General features: G+C 32.6%; 1 protein-coding gene across 1 annotated transcript in view; it reads right to left on the reverse strand.

Annotated features, from left to right (window-relative positions):
* Positions 1–1,692: 1,692 nt before the first annotated feature.
* Ufl1 (UFM1 specific ligase 1) overlaps positions 1,693–18,611 on the reverse strand; it is a 29,459-nt gene continuing 12,540 nt past the window's right edge. The window contains exons 8-19 of the mRNA XM_020172410.2: positions 17,553–17,699; positions 16,831–17,006; positions 15,593–15,772; positions 13,274–13,394; positions 10,918–11,040; positions 8,210–8,327; positions 6,920–7,083; positions 6,709–6,839; positions 5,583–5,663; positions 5,207–5,292; positions 4,498–4,678; positions 1,693–3,841 (exon numbers count right to left, since the gene is read on the reverse strand). Coding sequence (XP_020027999.1) covers positions 3,623–3,841; positions 4,498–4,678; positions 5,207–5,292; positions 5,583–5,663; positions 6,709–6,839; positions 6,920–7,083; positions 8,210–8,327; positions 10,918–11,040; positions 13,274–13,394; positions 15,593–15,772; positions 16,831–17,006; positions 17,553–17,699 — 1,727 coding nt within the window. The 3' untranslated portion in view covers positions 1,693–3,622. The remainder of the gene's footprint in view (positions 3,842–4,497; positions 4,679–5,206; positions 5,293–5,582; positions 5,664–6,708; positions 6,840–6,919; positions 7,084–8,209; positions 8,328–10,917; positions 11,041–13,273; positions 13,395–15,592; positions 15,773–16,830; positions 17,007–17,552; positions 17,700–18,611) is intronic.

An 18,611-nucleotide genomic window follows, 5' to 3' on the forward strand; every position in this document is an offset into this window, starting at 1 on the left:
ATCTTTCTAAAAAGCAAATATAATCATCTTATTTTCCTGACTGATTTAATCTTTTAAAGGGTCTGAACTCAGGACCTCATGTTTGCTAGGCAGGCGCTGTTACTGCTTGAGCCACTTCCCGGCCTGTCAGATTAGTACACAAGACATTTTATGATTCCCTCTCTGTTCTCTCCAGTTCATCTTATATTTTCCAGATGATATTTCACAATTCACATTCTCCAAGTGTCTCATTATTTATGGTCATTCATGTCACAGTGCTTCTGCACTTCTTTTCTGTTCCCAGAAATACCCTCCTTCCCTTTTGAGGTTAAAAAATACTTTTTCTTTTAGGATTCAGTTCATGGGATATGTATGGCCTTCCAGCTGTGAAGACAGTTTGAATTTCATTTCTTCTCCAACAGCACTGTCCAAACACTATTAATTCTTGATTTTCACCATCTGATTAAAAGTGAGACATATTCCTAAAATTTACAATTGCTTTTGGTATTCAGCTGTCATAAAAGATCCAGAAAATTGTTGACTAAGGTTTTAAGTACACCAAGTCTTCTCTTTATTCCATCCCAACAGAACCCTGCCTGTACTGTCCTTCCTGCTTCTCAAAACAAACACCAATGGAATGGCTGCATACATTTAAAAGAAAAGAGATGCAATTAGGGGTAAGTGTGGTAAAAGAAGTAAGATCACTAGGGATGTAAAGAAATTTAATACATGTTTAAAGTAGTTATTCCTTGTTTTGTGAGGAAAGTGGAATAAACTTTTTTTTTTAAAAGCTAAAAGTCAGGGTTTCTTTTTTAGTTTGGAGTCTCTTCTGTCTTTTGTTTATTCTTTCATTCACTTACTTAAGGTAGAACAACCCATGTGACTGTAGGTCATTTTAATAGTCACTTTAGTAGTGTTTCCAGGTTGGCATGGAAATGTACATCTCCGGGGAGTGCTATATCTCCTTTCTGATACATGCTGGGGTAAAGGCTTCACTGGCTTTAGTGAAATAGAGGAAATCTTCCACCCTTCCACTTTACTCAATTTACACAAGATACTTTTTGATAGAAAAGAAATCCCATTTGGGCCTGGGTTGTGTGGCATTTCGAAAAAAAGCACTGAAATATTTCCTTCTGATCTATATGCTACATGTATTCTACTCCTCCACTACAGATCACTGCTGCATCTTGACTTCATTTTTGGTGCTTTCGATCTGACTAAAACACTTCTCCAAAATATTCAAGAAGGTTCTGCATTTTTGTTCAGCAACTTCTACGTTTTGTTGTTCTAATATAGCATTAAGGTGTTTTCTCAAAATACAATGTGATTTTAATGATACACGCTACTATTGAGATGGCCAAAAGTAGTGCTCTTTGGGCTCTTCAAAAACACACGGGTCTGTAAGTGGAACAGGCAGAAGAACACGAATGCCTGGGCACGTTTTCCAGCATCCCTATAAGAACTGCAATAACAGGAACTCACAGATGTAAGAATACGGCTGCACATCTGCCGGCATCTGGCTAATTGGGAAATGATTTAGTAAGATGAAATGGTTACTGAGTGACAAACTTTCAAGTAATGAAAGAAACTGAGAATTATGGAATTGTTTTTTGTATAAGAAAAATAGAATACTTTAATATTGGGAATCTAAAATATATATTACACAGATTGTATCCATCAATTAGTTCTAGCATTAATTAAAAAACCATAAAATGTAATAGAATGATAGGCAACTTTATTTAAAATACAATAGTATTTTTAAGCCTGAACATTAAAGATCAGAGTAGATAAACATTTTAACAATTTCTACTTTATTTAATGAAATTAGATGTTTATATACAAAATCAGTCACATAATTTTATTTACAAAACAAAAATGTTTTTTATTTAATGTGGAAAAATAAGAATTGTTTTGACAAATAAAACAATTTAAAACAAATTAGGACAGAATTATTTGTTTCACTGTATATTCTATTTTACATTCACAAATTAAATCAGAATGACTTTATTTGTTTCATTGTATCTTCTCATTACTTTTTGTGATCTAGTTTAACACGAACATAGATTACTTTGGTATTTGCTAAAACATAAATGCTCAGGCTCTTAAACAAAGGTTGAATTAAAAAAATAAGACTGTGTAGTAAATATTTTGGAAACTTAATGAACAAAACGAAATTGGGATAGTCACAGAGACGTTGTCATTTTTCTTCCTCTGCCCCATATGAAAATATACAATAGAAAATTACCCACGGGAAAACATTTTTAATGTTACAGTTCTGTCAACTTTATTAAGAATGCTTCGTCAGCAATTACATTAAGTACTTTCACTCAGGGTTAGTACCTTTCTCTAAAATGAAAAAGAGGTAGTCTGATCTTTGTACTGAAATATTTTAAAGTATAAAGTTTTAAATGTCATATATGGAATTATATAAAAAAACTCTTTCAATATTTGAGATTTAATTTATTATATCCAAAATAATTCCTTTTTAATTTGTAATAAATTGTTGCTTAAAATTCATTTGGTTGAAATGAGTACTCCAAACAACTATTTTCATTAGCTATAACTAACAATCTTTACCTACTTTTTAATAAGGGTTTTACTTTTGAAAACAGATTCCAATGATATAGGTACATTTATAGATCCTCTCATCGCTGGCAGCTATTTGTCTCACAGGTTCTTCCTAAATGTTAGAGCAGCTACTGAAGGGAAAAAATTTAGAAATGCAACCAGGTCAAGCAAAGAAAAAAATCTTTGTATTAAATTTTTACTCATTCCAGTATAAAATGTGATTTATACCTACCTGCAATAAATTTCATGATTTCTCTGCCTGTTGTCAGCAGCTTGTTTATAACAGAGCACAGCAGTGCATGAGCTCCTATGGTGTACTTCTTACCTGTGAAGTCATCCCTGAAGTCCCTGAAAAGTTTTATATGGGAGGTCCTCTACTTGCTAAAAATAGGAGCCAAACCTTCATAATAAAAAAGATTTTGGAGAGGGATTAAAAGGAGTAATACAGATGGGATGAATTTAATCAAAGTACACTTTATGTATATACGCAAATATCATAATGAAACCCCTTTGTACAACAAGAGGTTTTCAAAGTTTCTGCATTTTAGCATTTACTTGAACGTAGCATTTAGATGAAGCATTCTCTATTAATTCAAAAGAATCTGTGATTCATTTTTATTTATGACACCAAAAGAATATTTTTCTTAAAAAAAAAAAAAAAAACTACATTTTAAGTTTCTACCTAAGTTTATTTAAGAATAGGAATGATGCTTAAAATCAACTAGCAAATCAGTGAATCCTTTCCTAGAGATGAAAAATATCAAAATTTTATTCTTTACTTAACATCTGGAAGAAAATAAGCCTGAAGTGTGTAATTTTTAGAATTATGTGAAAATAATTTTTATATGAAAAGTTGCACATAGAATTTATGTGAAAGCAAAAAGTTTCATGGGGGAAATCTAATTTACAAAAATTCACATCCTTGTAAGATTTACATTTAATACAGTGCCACTACTTTATTTGAATTGTCCATGGGGGAGAAGGCTGATGGGCAGTGTAGGGGGCTGTGGTTATTGTTTGTGACCACTCATCTTTACCTTTCCTGCTTACTACTAACAAAAGTAAATTAAGATCATTACTCTTCTGTTACAGATGATTTCCTGGATTTCAGAACAAGGTCCTTGATGGATAAAGAAAGTTCCTGAAGTTCTTTACGAGTTGTATTGGTGACATTGTGTTGTTCTTTGTCTAATTCATCGCTCAAGGGATCAGCTCCCTGTCCAGTTTTCTTATTTTGATGAACTAACTGCTTTACAACCAAACCCTGATACTTTACCAAAAGAGTATGTTGATCCTGTGAAAAGAAAGGAGAAAAAAGGTAGCAAAGACAATTCAATTTTCTGTGGAATAGATAAAGTAGGATTTGTTTGACCAATATACATCGAAGATCCTCATCTTTATAAAACAATGGCCACATAAGTAGAAAGCTAAATCTAGCAAGGTCCCTGACCTCAAGGAATTTATAGATTAGGGGAAATAAAACATCTATACATAGCACTTTATAATTGTTAATTACCTAGGTTCTAATAGGAGCAAAGATATAGTCAAAATTACCAGGAGGTTCAATGCAGCCAAATTACATTTAGTTAATGGTTTGTATTTCTTAGAAGAATTTGTTTAGGACAAGACATATGAACTTGTCTTTGAAGGATAAATAAAACAGAGAAGCTAAATAGACGATTAGACATTTTTCTCTTTTATCTTTCCTGAAAGCTTAATTTTCTTTTTAGAAATATTCTTTATCATGGATCTTAAGAACCCTAAAAGATTCTTAAGCTATGCTAAACTTTAAAAATCAATCTCCTAATTCACTGTTTGCATTCTTGGAAGCAAGCAGATGATGCTAATATGTGTTGTGCTTGAGTGTTAATAATAATTCCTATCTTTCAACTCAAAATATTCAAAGTTTAAAAGCTTCAAAAGGTTTCAAATGTACTGAAAATAAAATACCTCTGGAATTTTATTATTAAGAAAAGCAATGATCTGTGGGACACATCTTCCAGGTGCATGGAGCATGCTGTGGGTTGAGAACTGAAATAGCAGAACTGACGTGAGGTGCAGAATAAGAGCAGGATCTTCTGTGACTTTTAGCTGCTCAGCTAGTGCTTGTCGATGCTGGAACAGAATCTGCCTAAAAGAGAAAATCATACGAACGCATATCTAGTACATTCTGCCAATCTCAGTTCTTCCTTTGTACTCATCTTTTTTAGTTTCTCTAGTGATGTAATTCCCTAACATTTTAAGATATTCTTAAGATATGAGATATATACACACATTCAACTCTACCTGGCAAGGGAAGACTACTATGTTAGAAAATTATAAAAAACCTATAGAGCAGGATACTCAAAATACGATTTTTGGTTTAAGTTGCTGGGGATTAAATAGAATTGTACTGATTTAAGTAAGGTTTCCCATATGGAAGGTCCCAAGGAAATAAAAAGTCCTAGGCTTAATCAACTATAGGATTAAGAAACTCCACTACATTATCAAGAGGGTCAGAGAGAAATACTTAATTATATTAAGACTTTTACAATGTGTAAAGGTCTACAGTCATTTAAATACAGTTCTTTATGTAAGGTTCAGACAGTCACATTCAAATTTCACATATGAAGTGTTTCACATTTAAGTATATTCAAAACATAGATTAATTTAATGTTACCTTTCCCTTTTTTTGTCTCCCTTTTTCACCATAATATCACAAGCTTCTGCTGCAGAATCCAGACAAGAAAAAAAGTCGTCTATACTCTAAAAAGATATTTAATGCCATTATTTCAAATACAGTTGCTAAAAAGTAATACAGCTATATAGTACTGTTTTGTAATTTTGTACCCTAAATATAATTTTTAAAAAGGTCATTTTTGCCACTAAAATGATAAAATGCTCCTCGCTTTGTTTCCCCCTTCAACTCCCACAAAAGTATTTGAGTGCAGAATACTATTTTTAGATTGGGTTTACAATTATTCTGATAAAAATCTACTTTAAGATCTTTATAACATAAAGCACTAGCTGTGGTAACAAACTAAAAATCTACTTACTTTTTCATTTAGAGAGTTATGGAGTTTTGTGAGGGCTACTTTGGTTTCTTCTGACAACTTACTTAAAATTTTTTTTCTTACCTGTGAAGGAAAAAATTCTTTCAATATTGTGTTTTCAATATATGATAGACAAAAGAGCAAACAAAAACCCACATATATATTATATTACTATAATAGAATCCTAAGTAGAATGTATCTTGTTTTTGAATTTTAGATCTCAAACAAAGGATAAAATATGCTAAAAATAGTCTACATCAGAAAGCTAGCCAACAGTTAGCCAAAAAGCCAGGTAGAGTCCTACTCCTCCTTGCTGCTTCAGCAATAGAACAGGAAGACTAGAAAATCACTGACCTTGCAGGAAGTAGAGCATTGAAGTAGGAGGAAAGAACTTTTCCCTCTCTAGTACCAGCTGAGAAGGGCCTTACTTACAAAGGTCAGGGATGCCTGTAGGATGGGAGCTAGGATCTTGTTTTATGAAGCTGCTTGTTTTGCTGTATGGTATGAGGAATGTTTTAGTGCCTTTCTCCTCATGTATGTGTCCTGTAAAATTTGGTGGCATTCTTGACCAGTCAAGTAGTTCCTTCTAGTGCCAAGTTTTGGGAAAACGACTGTTGAAATGGCCTGACAAGACAACCTCAGGGTATACTGTATCTGAGAAGACACGGGCAATTTAGTAAGACTCCTTGTCCCACCTTACACCAATCCTTCTATGGCCCTTTAAGGCATGGAACAAGACAGCCAGTATTTCCTACAGCAGAGCTGGCAAAGGAGCAGGAAACATGGAAGTTTCCAGATAGTTGACTGCAAAGTTAAGGAAATTGGCCAGATTATTAAGGGACTTACAATTCTACAGGGAAAGGGGAAATATGACATAGCAATAATTAGGAAAAAAACTTGCTTATTACAAGTAATTAAGTATTTTTCCTTTTAGTCATTTGTCCTATTTCCAGACCTGTGGGTAACTTTATGTACATTGTACTATACTTGAACTAGAAATCTTTTAGATTTTATTTCTAAAAAATACTCTTTCCTGCATTTTATTTTCCTTTTAACTACTTCGAATGAGAGAGAATAAAATATGATCAGACTCTCAAAACATCCAGTAGCAAGCAAATCACTAACATACATCACTTGTAATGCTTGCAGGATCATCAACTGTCATCATTAAATCAGAAGCTAAGAAGTTGAAAATGAGGTTAGTGATATCGGCACACACTGTCTTCAGCAAGTGCTTGGTAAGAGCAGCCTGTGTGTCATCTAGAAAAGAAAGGTACTTTAGTAAGACTAATTTCTTTTCAGAATTACAAGTATCAATGAAAAAACAGTGTTAAGTATACCTGCAAAAAACTTTATCCCCTTTTCAAATAACCTAATATTATTGTACAGGTTTGAAACTTCTTCTTGCAAGTCCTTGATTGTGCGTTTTCTGCCAGTTCCAGAAGCAGAAGTTGAAGACATGAATACTGAACGTACCACCTCAAGATAGGCTTTATTAAGAGGTCTGTGTACAAGACAAATATAGTTAGTTAAAATGCGCTAGATTTATATAGATAAGAAATGTTGCTTCTATTGCAGTAAGTTTAAGAAAAGATCTCTATTATTCAGACTAATAAAATTAATTTGGAGAAGAGTTTACTAAGAATTTAATCCCCAGCCACAGGAATTATAACTTAAATGGATTATTTTTCTCAGTTTTAAATACTCAAAAGTTACTGAACCACAGATGACAACAACAAACCACAAATATCAAAACTACTTTTAAAAATTAATTTGGAGAATAGCAGAGTATAAATATGTTACCCATTTTCAGGAATTACCATTTCAAAAAACCCTCTCAATTTATAAAGTACTATTTAAGGGTACTGCATTAAAAAACCCTTTTATGCTCAACTTAAATCACAATATTTAAAAAAGCAATGGCAAATGACTAGTAGTAACTATTCCATTTCTTTACATGTGAAACATGGTTCTGTAATCTATTTACGCACAAAAATATTAAATAAAACTTCTTCTTACAAAAGCTACATTTCTAAAATAAAGATGATGCCCTGTGCTTCTGGATTGTATTTGTGAAGGCTTATATCTTGGGATGTGAAAGATGATCAAGTTTGGTTAATGATGGCAAAATTATATGTAATGTTCCTTACTTCTACATATAAAGTTAGTTTGGCTCATTCACACGTATCTTAACTTATTCTTTTTTATGTCAGTTTGTTACTTATTTTTTCCCTAAAAGTAAACATTATTTACTTGCTATCAAATCAAAAGTGACTGTTCTTGCTTTTAGGTGTAATTTTTCACATTATGTAGGAGACCAGCTAGTGATTAGTCCTGGTGTTTATCTCTCCAACCAAAACTTAAGATTGTAGGATCAGTGAATGAGGATCCTCCCCGAAAGGTTCTCACCTTTTATTTTTCATGCTGTCTTTCCCAAAGTGCTTACTAAATGCTCAAATGAATAGCCTCTGTAGGCAAATAAAATCTTTGTGGTTAAATTCCAAGCTTTGAAAAGAAAAACAAAAACCAAAAAACCCTAAAACATATATTTTAGAATATCTTAGTAAAATTTTTATTTAATAACCCATTGAGATTCTATCATAAAATGGAAAAAAATATTTTCTACTTGCCTTACTAAGTATTCAGCAAGTTCAGAAATGAACTCCTCAGGTGCATCCTGTACATGTTTTCTTAAACAATCCTCAATCTCATCCTGGAACATAAAAGTGATCTCTGGCTTTTTCCTTCCTATAATAGACATAAGCAAAGGAAAAAACACTCAAAAATGAATAAATAAGCAATTACAAAGCAAATAAGGTATTACTGTATTTAATAATATGGTTATTCATTCACTGCCTACCACAGACTCTCAAATTAATTTTTATGTCAACAAAATTATTAATGCCAAATTCCAGTAACTAATAAAATTTACTTTAAAAATAAGATATATAGAATTTAAGTAGTCATATTCTAACATCATTTAAAAATGACTGTTTCTACAAATCAATCAGAAAATGTGAACAATATGTTACTCTCCTTCATCTAATTTGGATGATGCAAATAGGGGGGTACCAAATCAAGTAGACAGAAACAGTATTTTATAGGTTGGATATGTGGCTCAAGTGGAAGAGTGCCTGCCTAATAAGTGCAAAGTCCTGAATTCAAACCCAAGTACCAAGCATATTTTTCATTACTGAAATGCATATTAAGTAAAATTAAATCATTCTGTAGTTTACAATAAGATCTTCAAAAAGTTTTTATAATCATACGAACTATAACTCTAGTAAACTGCTTAAGCTAAAATGTGTCCTTTTTGGAAAGTACAGATGAAAAAAATAAAGCTTATAATTTTACACCCATAATTTACTTTTGTTTTCACAAAAATTATTCTATACTAAGGAAAAGTGATATAAGCTAATGTAGTGGAAATAACTGTAAATTGTGGAAATGTCAATGTCATGCCTATGCACTTACTTGGAAAAGTATGGGTTACAGACAAAGAAAGCTAACAATATTGCCATTACAAATTACAAAGTTATACTTTTTATACAAGTGATTATTTCCAGCTAAATTAGGTTATTGATTCTAAAAGTGAAACCATACCAATAAAAGTAAAATAGCTCAAAAATCAATTTTTAGTATGGAGAGCTACACAGTTGAAATCATAATTTTAGACAGCCAAATGCTATCCTTCTTTTCTAAGACCTGTTCTCCAACCCTAATGTTCATACTGAATAGGGTGATTTCCCTGTTTGCTTCCTGCATGCTTTTTATATGATTAAATTATATTTCCTTTCAGTAATCTTTCATACTGAGTTGATCCTATATTTACCAGAGAACCTAATTTCATCCTCCATTTCAGAGATTATAACACAATCCTTTTTCAAAAGCACTGAAATTACTTTTTAGGTAGGATGATTTTACTACTTTTATAGCTCCTCAATAATCTATGCACAAAAGGAACATGCATGCTTCATTTATTTAAGATTACAGATAAGTCTTTTATAAAATGTATCTTTACCACCATACCCAGCCCAAAAAAGTGAAAAATTAAAACACATATAAGATCATCTTAATACTATTTAAAATAAAGATAAAGCAAGTAGTACCTATGAAGGTATTTTCCTTTAATTAACATTGTTTTTTACATATTAAAATAGTAGCTATTTAACCTCTCTTAGGATATTTTAAAGATAGAACTTAAGAAACTGGGCTATATTATAAATAATAGTGTATTAATAACTGCAGCCATATCATTTGATATCTGCATCTCCTATGTAACGAACTCTGTGGAAGAGAAGTATAAATCTCATAGAACAGTCATTTGAAGACTTTTATTTTCTGGTTGCTGGGGACAAAGAGGAGGGTAAGAGCATGATTCCATTAAACTTTTTTAAACAAAAATTTTTTAAAAATCATAATTTTATTTAGAAAATATTCTGTCTCTTGCAGACTTAACCTTACCAAATACTAACAAATCTAGGAAAAGAAAGCATTTAATTAATTCTCCCCCTTAAATATAAGGAATCAATGAGTTACATATTATTGTGAAAATTAAACATGCATAAAATTATTTGGATTCGCTCCCAACATTTATTCTTTAGCATTTTAATGTCCTAAAGTATTTCAAAGAATTCTTTCAAATACAAAGTTTCTTGCCTATTTCACAAACTCTAAGAAATTTTCATCCTTTGTGTCAGAATCACTTGCTCATTCATGTCAAGTTCACCTTTACTAAGTTCCCCAGCTAGTCTCCCGTACAATGGACTGTCATCATTAACACAACCAACCACTCCTTCTATTCCTCCATCAGTATGCTTGATTCCAATTTTATTTCCAGTGTTATCACTTTTCATTTTGTTGCTGCACTTTCATCTTTGTTGGCCAATTCCCTCTAATTATTTATTTGTTTAAGAGGTCACATGGATTTATCTCTGGGAGAGACAGGCAACACAACTAAAGGTTTTGTTGTTTGTACATAAAGAATAATGAATGTGTAGTGATCAAATTACTGACAAATCTGAAAATGAGTGGCCTGATTGCCATAAATCTTGATATTCTTGTTATTTATATGATGATTGGCAGTCTGAAGAACTAGCAATGAAATTTATGCTTTATGCAATTACAGTTAACATATTAGGGTAATCTGATAACTGAAAGTTGAATTGTGTTCTTGGTGGGCTATTATTTAAACTGTAATGACTGAAATTTGTGGCCACTGAAAGTGTGCAAAGCAAGCTCTTTCTCCATAAGCACATACTGCTAATTATATGCATCTTAACCAAAATGTGAAAAAAAATCATGCAGACCCCCAAAAAAGTAAAGTAAAGCCACATACCAGTATGAGATGACTGAGACTCATCATCACTATCATCATCTTTTCTTCCTTTCTTCTTGCTTTTTTTAATTTTGTATTCTCTGGCATTGCCCCCGCCTCCTCCTCTTGCACTTCCACTGCCCTCTGGTAGAAAATGACACTAGTTAGTATTATATAACTAAATATCCATTTTTAGAAAATGATGACGTTATATTGCTGTACTTAACTTTACAAAAGAAAAATAAAAGGCAAAATAATTAAAGAAAAATTTAGATTCTTTAAGCTTGAAGTTTCTTTATTAAGATAAGGATAAATTCAACTAGTGAAGTTAATAATTAATAAGACCAATTTAAGGCTGAAAGAGCCTACCTGCTCTTCATGCAGTCTTGTCCTCCTCTTATGTCACCTGTTTTCTGTAGCTGTACTTGAGCTCTTCCTAGCCAAATTCATTCCTTTACCTTTTCTTCTGTTTCTCCAAAAGAAATGTGCCTTTTTTTGCTCATCTTTGCTACTATAGCCTCATTTTACTTCCTACTAGAATTTCATAAATTTACTTGGGTTTGCCATCTTGGTTTAAAGATTATTATGCTTGTGTACAGGCTGACCCACCAATTCAACCAGATCATGAAATTCTTGACAGCAAGCAGCACATTTCAATGTTTCTATTCTTGAGGGCACAGCAATGCTTGAAACATAGCAAGTGCTCAATACATGGTTTATTTTTTATTTGATCGTTTTTACATTTACTCACATGTGTTTACATTGTTTGGGCCACCTGACCATGAATATTAATTTGGTTATTCAGAAAAATGTATCTTTTACCTACTTGTTAATTAGAGGCTAAAAGAGAGGCACTGATTATGGGACAAATTCAAGCACTGTAAGTCAAGATGAAAAATATCACTGATGTGCTTCCATGTCATTAGGTATTCACATTTAAGGTATCTGTGCTGTAAGATACAATACTTCTCTTGGATTATATAAAAATGTTTAAATAATTTTTCTTCATAAAAAACTTTTTTCAGGTTAAAAAAAAGTGATTTCAGTAATCTAAAGCTGCTTTTCTAATTTCTAAGTAGACTTCCCTCTGATTTCATCATATTGCAGAATTTACTTTCCCTTTGCTTGTGATGGGAAAACACTATTTTCAAAAACATCCGCCTAAAATTAATGTGTTTTTAATACTTAGTCATGTTTCTTATGAAAGCATGCTCATGCTGGACATGATCCCATGAACTAAAATTACAATAGCACTACCACTGAGAACAAAGCACCGTATAACCTGTACCATTTAGAAGGAAATAAAATAGGCTAGTTACATTGACATAAGCCACCAATTAAGGTGCCTTTATAAATATATCTTCAAAGAACAGAATAATAATATGCATGGCTGTGAGCATTACTAGGATTTATTGGAATAGTTAAATTCCTAGTTAAATTTCCTAGAAGAATAGAGAGAAATTTAAAAACACCATTTCAAGACTTTTGCAAGAAAAGGTTTTGACAGATGAAACTATCTTGAAGAATAAATTACTATAACAAAAACTAAGGTTTTTAGGTTTTTATAATGCATGTTTAATGTATCTGTTTTTATTAGTGAAAAATGGTGAATTTTAACCCTGATATAGTACCAAAACTTGTTCCTACTATAAAAAAAAAAACATGTATTTTTCAAATGCAAGTTACTACTATACCAATGCTACCTATAATAATTTCCAGTAATTTTACAATTAAAAAAGAAATTAAAAAATATATATCATAGGGAAATTCATTCATTCAATAAATATTTAGAGACCACTGTAAACACGCCAGGTTGTGCTCTAGGTACTAAGGATACAACATGTGGCTCCCAAACACTAAAACACCCCACAGGGCTAAAGTGATGAAAAAAAGTAATGTAAGATAACGTGACAAAAAGCAATCTTGGATCCTACTCTGATGGGCTGGGTGGGGGAGGGAGGAGGTGATCTGAGGAAGTGACATTTAAAGGTGACCTCTAAATGAAAAGAAGGAACCAGTAACTTGAAATTTGAGAGAGGCCATTACAGGTTGAGAATAACTGATTCAAAGGCCTTGAGGTAAACATGCATTTGGGTACGTTTGAGAACAAGAAAATTAAAGTAGGCTGGAACACAGAGGGGTGAGAAAAGGATATAGGTAAGTTAGGGTTTTTTTTCCTATAAAAGAAAACAGAATACATAATCACCAACATTTCCATTTTCATAACTAAAATTTACTTGAAGATTTGATTGATATTAGTGGTTAAAATTAAAGGTAAATCAATCAAACAAAAGGTTTCTTAAAGGGGCTAAGTGCAAGTTCACACATGAGATAAAAACTCATCTTTGAATCTTCCTTGTCAATAACAATTTATTACCTGTTGCTTTCCTCCTGCGTTCATCTTTTTTATCCTTTTTATTTGTATTGGAACTTTCTAAACTGGAGACTTGTTTCAGATCTTCTTCAGTGATTAAATGTACAGGATTATTTTTCATTTCCTGAAATAAAATAAGCTTTTTTGGTAGGCAAAAATAAACATTTCAAAAGCATAAAATAAAAATTGTTTATATATTTACATTCTAATTATGCTTGCTTTTTTCACTTCATTGCTAAGAACTACAAATCTTTGTCTCACAACTACCACCCTGAGGCTGTTTCTCGTTGCTAAAAATCAGTTTTTTGTACTTATTACTAGCTAACAAGCCTATGTGACCTCTGAACAACTGATCGCGGAGCATCAGATGCGATCTTCTTCAACTGCCATTGGCTAGTTTACCACCGCTTACAGGAGTCCCTTGTCTTCTGTTTTTATGAAGACCCCCAAGACCAGTGCCACCTGGACACTTGAGAGTAGGAGAAAGACAAATGAAGCTGCCATGCCTAACCCACCTAGATGACCATGTATGAGTCAAACAATAATTCATATAAACCTATTTCCCCTGTGGATTAAGTCTTAATGACCTCCATTGCTTGCATTTATGTCAACAACATTCAACTATTTCCAAGTCAGATATATTGTTTCTTTTCATGGGAAATTTTTTTCAACCTATTTTTGTGGTTAGAGAGGAACTCATGGAAAAAGTGATCATGTTTTTAATTCAGTAAAACATCACAAATAAATATATTAGTCATTTAATAACTGAGAGTTAACATGTATCAGACATTTTATATACATCCCTTTATTTATATTTATCCTTTCCAGAGTAGATATCATCTTTTCTTTGAATACAAGGAAAGTGGAAGTCTATGTGTCCAAAGTCATATAGAGGGTAAACAAGTATAAATTCAGGTACACTGATATTGATCCTATGTATTTTAATTCTTCTCTCCTGCTTATAAGGACAAATGCAGAAAGAATTTAAGCTGGACACCAGTGGCTCATGCCTGTAATTCTAGCTACTCGGGAGGCAGAGATCAGGAGGATCACAGTATGAAGTCAGCCTGGGCAAACAATTTGCAATACCCTATCTCAAGAACACTCAACACAAAAAAGGAGTGGCTTTTTTGTGGTAGAGTGCCTTCCTGGCAAGCATGAAGCAGAGTTCAAACCTTAGTACCACTAAAAACAAACAAACAAAAAAAACAAAGACCTTAAAAAGTATTCAGCTAATTAGATACTATTTACATGTTTAATAAGCCTGCCTGGAGTTATTAACGATGCTCATTTTACTTATTTGAGGGAACACTTTATGAAGTGATGGTGCTGTTAACTAAAAACATGAATAAAAACAGTCATAAAAAGAGATCTGGCATTATCTCTGCTTCAAAATACTTTTAGAGCAGTAGCTCTGAGAAATTAACCAACTGTTTTGCTTGAGACAGTGGTCTTTCTATGAAGTCCCGATTGGTCTTGAACTCATGGCCCTCCTGACTCAGCCTCTAGAGCTGATGAGATCACAGGCATGCACCACCACACTTAGCAACACTAATAATTTTGACAGAGACAAAACTTCTTCCCTCAGTAAGTTATCCTATTTATATACCCCAACTAGGTAAAATTAATGAGGTTCTGCTAGATTTACCAAATACACTGAGTGTGTGTGTGTGTCTACACACATATATTCTATTAAAGTAAAAACCCAGGTTATTTTCTTGTTTCCTTTAGCTGCTCTCTCTAACCATAAAAGAGGTTCAGTGAATATTTATACTGACAATATTTTTGTTCATTTCAATGTTTTAAAGTTGGATCAATATCCTTAGGTGACTTAAGTAAAATGTAACTTCAGCCAGGTATAGTTGTACACATCTATAATCCCAGCTACCCAAGAGGCAAAGATAGGAGTATCAGGTCCAAGGCCAGCCACAGGCAAAAACCCAAGACCCTGTCTGAAAAATAACTACAGCAAAAAGAGCTAGGGGTATGTCTCAAGGGGTAGAGTGCCTGCCTAGGAAGTACAAGGCCCTGAATTCAAGTATCAGTTCTGCCAAAAAGAAAAAAAAAAGTATATAATTTTACTTATGTAGTTCAACTTATAAAATTAGATCTCTATGCTCTAACAAATATTTTAATGAAAATAAAGAAAAGGAAAAATAAATACAAAAGAGGAAATAAAGAATGATTAAAAGGATCATGATTAATACAAAATGCTCATTTTGGAGTACACTGATTATATTATGGCTTATTTTTAAAAGACATCAGATGATTCTAATGTAAAGATTCCATTAAGAGTAGAGGATAACAGAAAAACTAGAATACCTTTTCAGCTTTTTGGTGCATCAGTTCACTGAAAAGTTCTGTACAATCATTTATAAATTTTTCACTGACTACAACAGTGTCGCTAAAGACTACAGCCAATGCCTGTTTGTTGAATGGTCTCATCACCTGTTGAAGCAACATGGCAGCATCTTCAACTGTTATAGAACTTGGTAGCAGAGGCTAGAATTGCAAACAAAAGAAAGGTGAAGTGAAAAGGCAACATAATACAGATTATTTAACATCTATAAAAAATACACCCTGAAGTGAGCTCATGAAGTCCAGTGGTTTTCAGACCCATATCTAAGCTGATAACCTCCAACCTACATTTCTGGTTTCACTAGAATCATAGATCCCATTTCCTAATTTCTCTACTTTTAAGTCTAATATGCACTTCAAATTGTCCAATACAACACTGAAACCTACAAATAACGAGTCCCTTCTCTTACAAATCTGCAATCAACCAGTAAGTCTTGAAAAATTTCTTCTAAAGTAAATGTCTTCTTAGCTCTTTCTACTATCTGAATTAATTCATTCTGAGTAAGTATCTCTCCCCAAGTGTCTCTGTTGACACATTCCTAATAGAATGGTGCCTGGCATACAGAGAGCACTTAAAATTTGTTGCATGAATTAAGAAACCAATAAAAATTAATCCCTATCAATGGCAAAACAATTTGTGAACTTTTGTATCCAAAACAGGGTATTATCTAATTTAGAATGAGGTTCTAAACCCTGTCTAGAAAACAATAGATTGGCCTCTTGTTTATCTTCACTTACACTTGTTTTTTCTCACAATGAAGGGCAGGTTAATGTTGAGCACTGAAATAAGACAGTATCAGTGCTAAAGCATCTGATGTTAATGTACCAGTAGAGATTACTGGATACATATGCTACATAATGCCTAATGCTAGTCAGAATTGTACATGCTTGGAAAAGATGTGAAATGCCTCATCAATTTCTGTATCAAAATTGCTATGCATGTTACATTGTTTTTTCTTTGTCTTGAGATTTATAGAATTCAGGATATTAACTGTACACATGTAAAAGGTTAACTGTACACATGTAAAAGGCTAGAAAGTATAAAATTATTAGTTATTTTTGTTGTAACAATGAGTGCTGGAAGTTTCCTCTGATGCCAAGAATGTCTTTATGTATCCTAACTTTTTAAATGGTCAAGTATTAGTAAAATATCACTTGTCATTGGTTTAAAGAAAAATCAAGAAGAAAAAGATAAAACATACTGAAATATCAACCCATGTTCCAGAGCTGATGGCTTCTTCTACAGATGCTTCCACCTGATCCACAAGTCCTTGACCAACACAAGCTGCTTTCAAAAACAAGAGTTGTGTAGTCTTATATCTTTTCTTTATGTAGTTTATAGCATCAGGGATTCCAAGTCTGGACAAAGCATCAAATTCTAGAAATACATCACAAAGATGGGTAGAATTGTTACTCACTCATGCCTTTCAGAAATCTTAGGAAAACGTTAAGTTATACCAAAACCTATTCTTTGATTGTTATGCAGTCTACAAGTTTTGGGAATAAAACACAGAACTGTATCATAGCTAATTCCACAGCTATCTATCTCCCCAAACTTTTATTGTCAAAGATCTTTCTAGAAAAATTGGTTCAAGTACTTCCTGAATACCAGCTGTGTTGCTCTCTGTCCAATTGAAGGGTGAAAAGAAAACATAAGGAATATAGAGCAATAAAAGCAAAAATGGGGGTAGAAGAAGAGGTAATGGTTTAAGTTAAGAAACAAAAACTAGAAGTTATTTTGCTTATTATAGTTAAAGGAATGGAATCTATTTTTCAATGTGATTTTTTTCTTGGTCAAAAGAAACCATTATAATATGATCAATAACAGCAAAGTACATGTGGACTCCAGGGTTAGTACAGTACTTTCTAAGAAAGTTTTGGTATCAGAAAGAAATTTTAGTTTCAAAGAAAAAGTAATAGTTACCCAGATAGCCATTCTGCCTGAAAAAGGAATCCACCCAAGTGCTCTGTGTCCTGGAATAGATGTCAGGGACAAACACCGCTTTATCCTGTCTTCCACCAACCACATTGCCTCGCAAGCGTCCACTGTTAACAAGCTCCTCAAGTACAGCTTAAAACAGACCCATACAAATACAAATAAAGCTTTAAAAGTAAAGTACTTTATTATTTCACACTACCCCTGTTTGTTACCCTTTAAAAGGCTAATTTGAAATTCAAGTAGCATAAATAAAATTATTATACTTTAAACAAACTTTTCCTGCCATTTATGAGAACACTCAGGTTATAAATTCAGGGAAATTTTGGCAATTACCTAAAGATGTTGAACTTGTAACAAACTAGTTATATTAACATACTGAATTTTTTAGTTTCAGTAACTGTGAACAAAAACCCAGCATGCTATTATTTCACAGATTGTTTTAAAGTGAACACTTTGAGAACAGATAATATTCAATCACTAGCTTTACAAGTTCTATTTTCTGTTACTTAGAAAAATCAAGACACCTGGACCATATTGGATCAGCAGTGTGAAATAAAGCTCTGAACATTTTTTATTATTACACTTCTACTGTTTGACCTGAAGCTATACATTTTAGTTATACCTACATGAGAAAGACAATGCTATGGGTAAGGTTCTGGAGTTCAAATGCCTAAGCCTAAACCTCAATTCGGAAACCTACAAAAATACTGGGCAAGTCTTTTCCCAAGTCCTTATTTTCTTATCTGTGAAATGGGAACACTACCAACTATCATATGGTTGCTTTATTCAAGTAAAGTGCTTGAAACTGCATTTGGCATAGAATGAGCACTAAATAAATATTAACTAAATATTATGATCATCATCACCACCTGGGGCCAATGTGAAAACTGGTTAATGCTACAGTTAATATACATTTATGCTTTTTATTTAAATCACAAGATTTAACTGAACATTTAGTCCATTTAACTTATCAAAATTCCATAAAAGCACAAAAATAGAAGGGAGCTATTCCTAAGTAAATCAGTAAGCACAATCAAAAGATGT

The sequence above is a fragment of the Castor canadensis genome, chromosome 1 (assembly GCF_047511655.1).
Source record: "Castor canadensis chromosome 1, mCasCan1.hap1v2, whole genome shotgun sequence".
Taxonomy (NCBI): domain Eukaryota; kingdom Metazoa; phylum Chordata; class Mammalia; order Rodentia; family Castoridae; genus Castor; species Castor canadensis.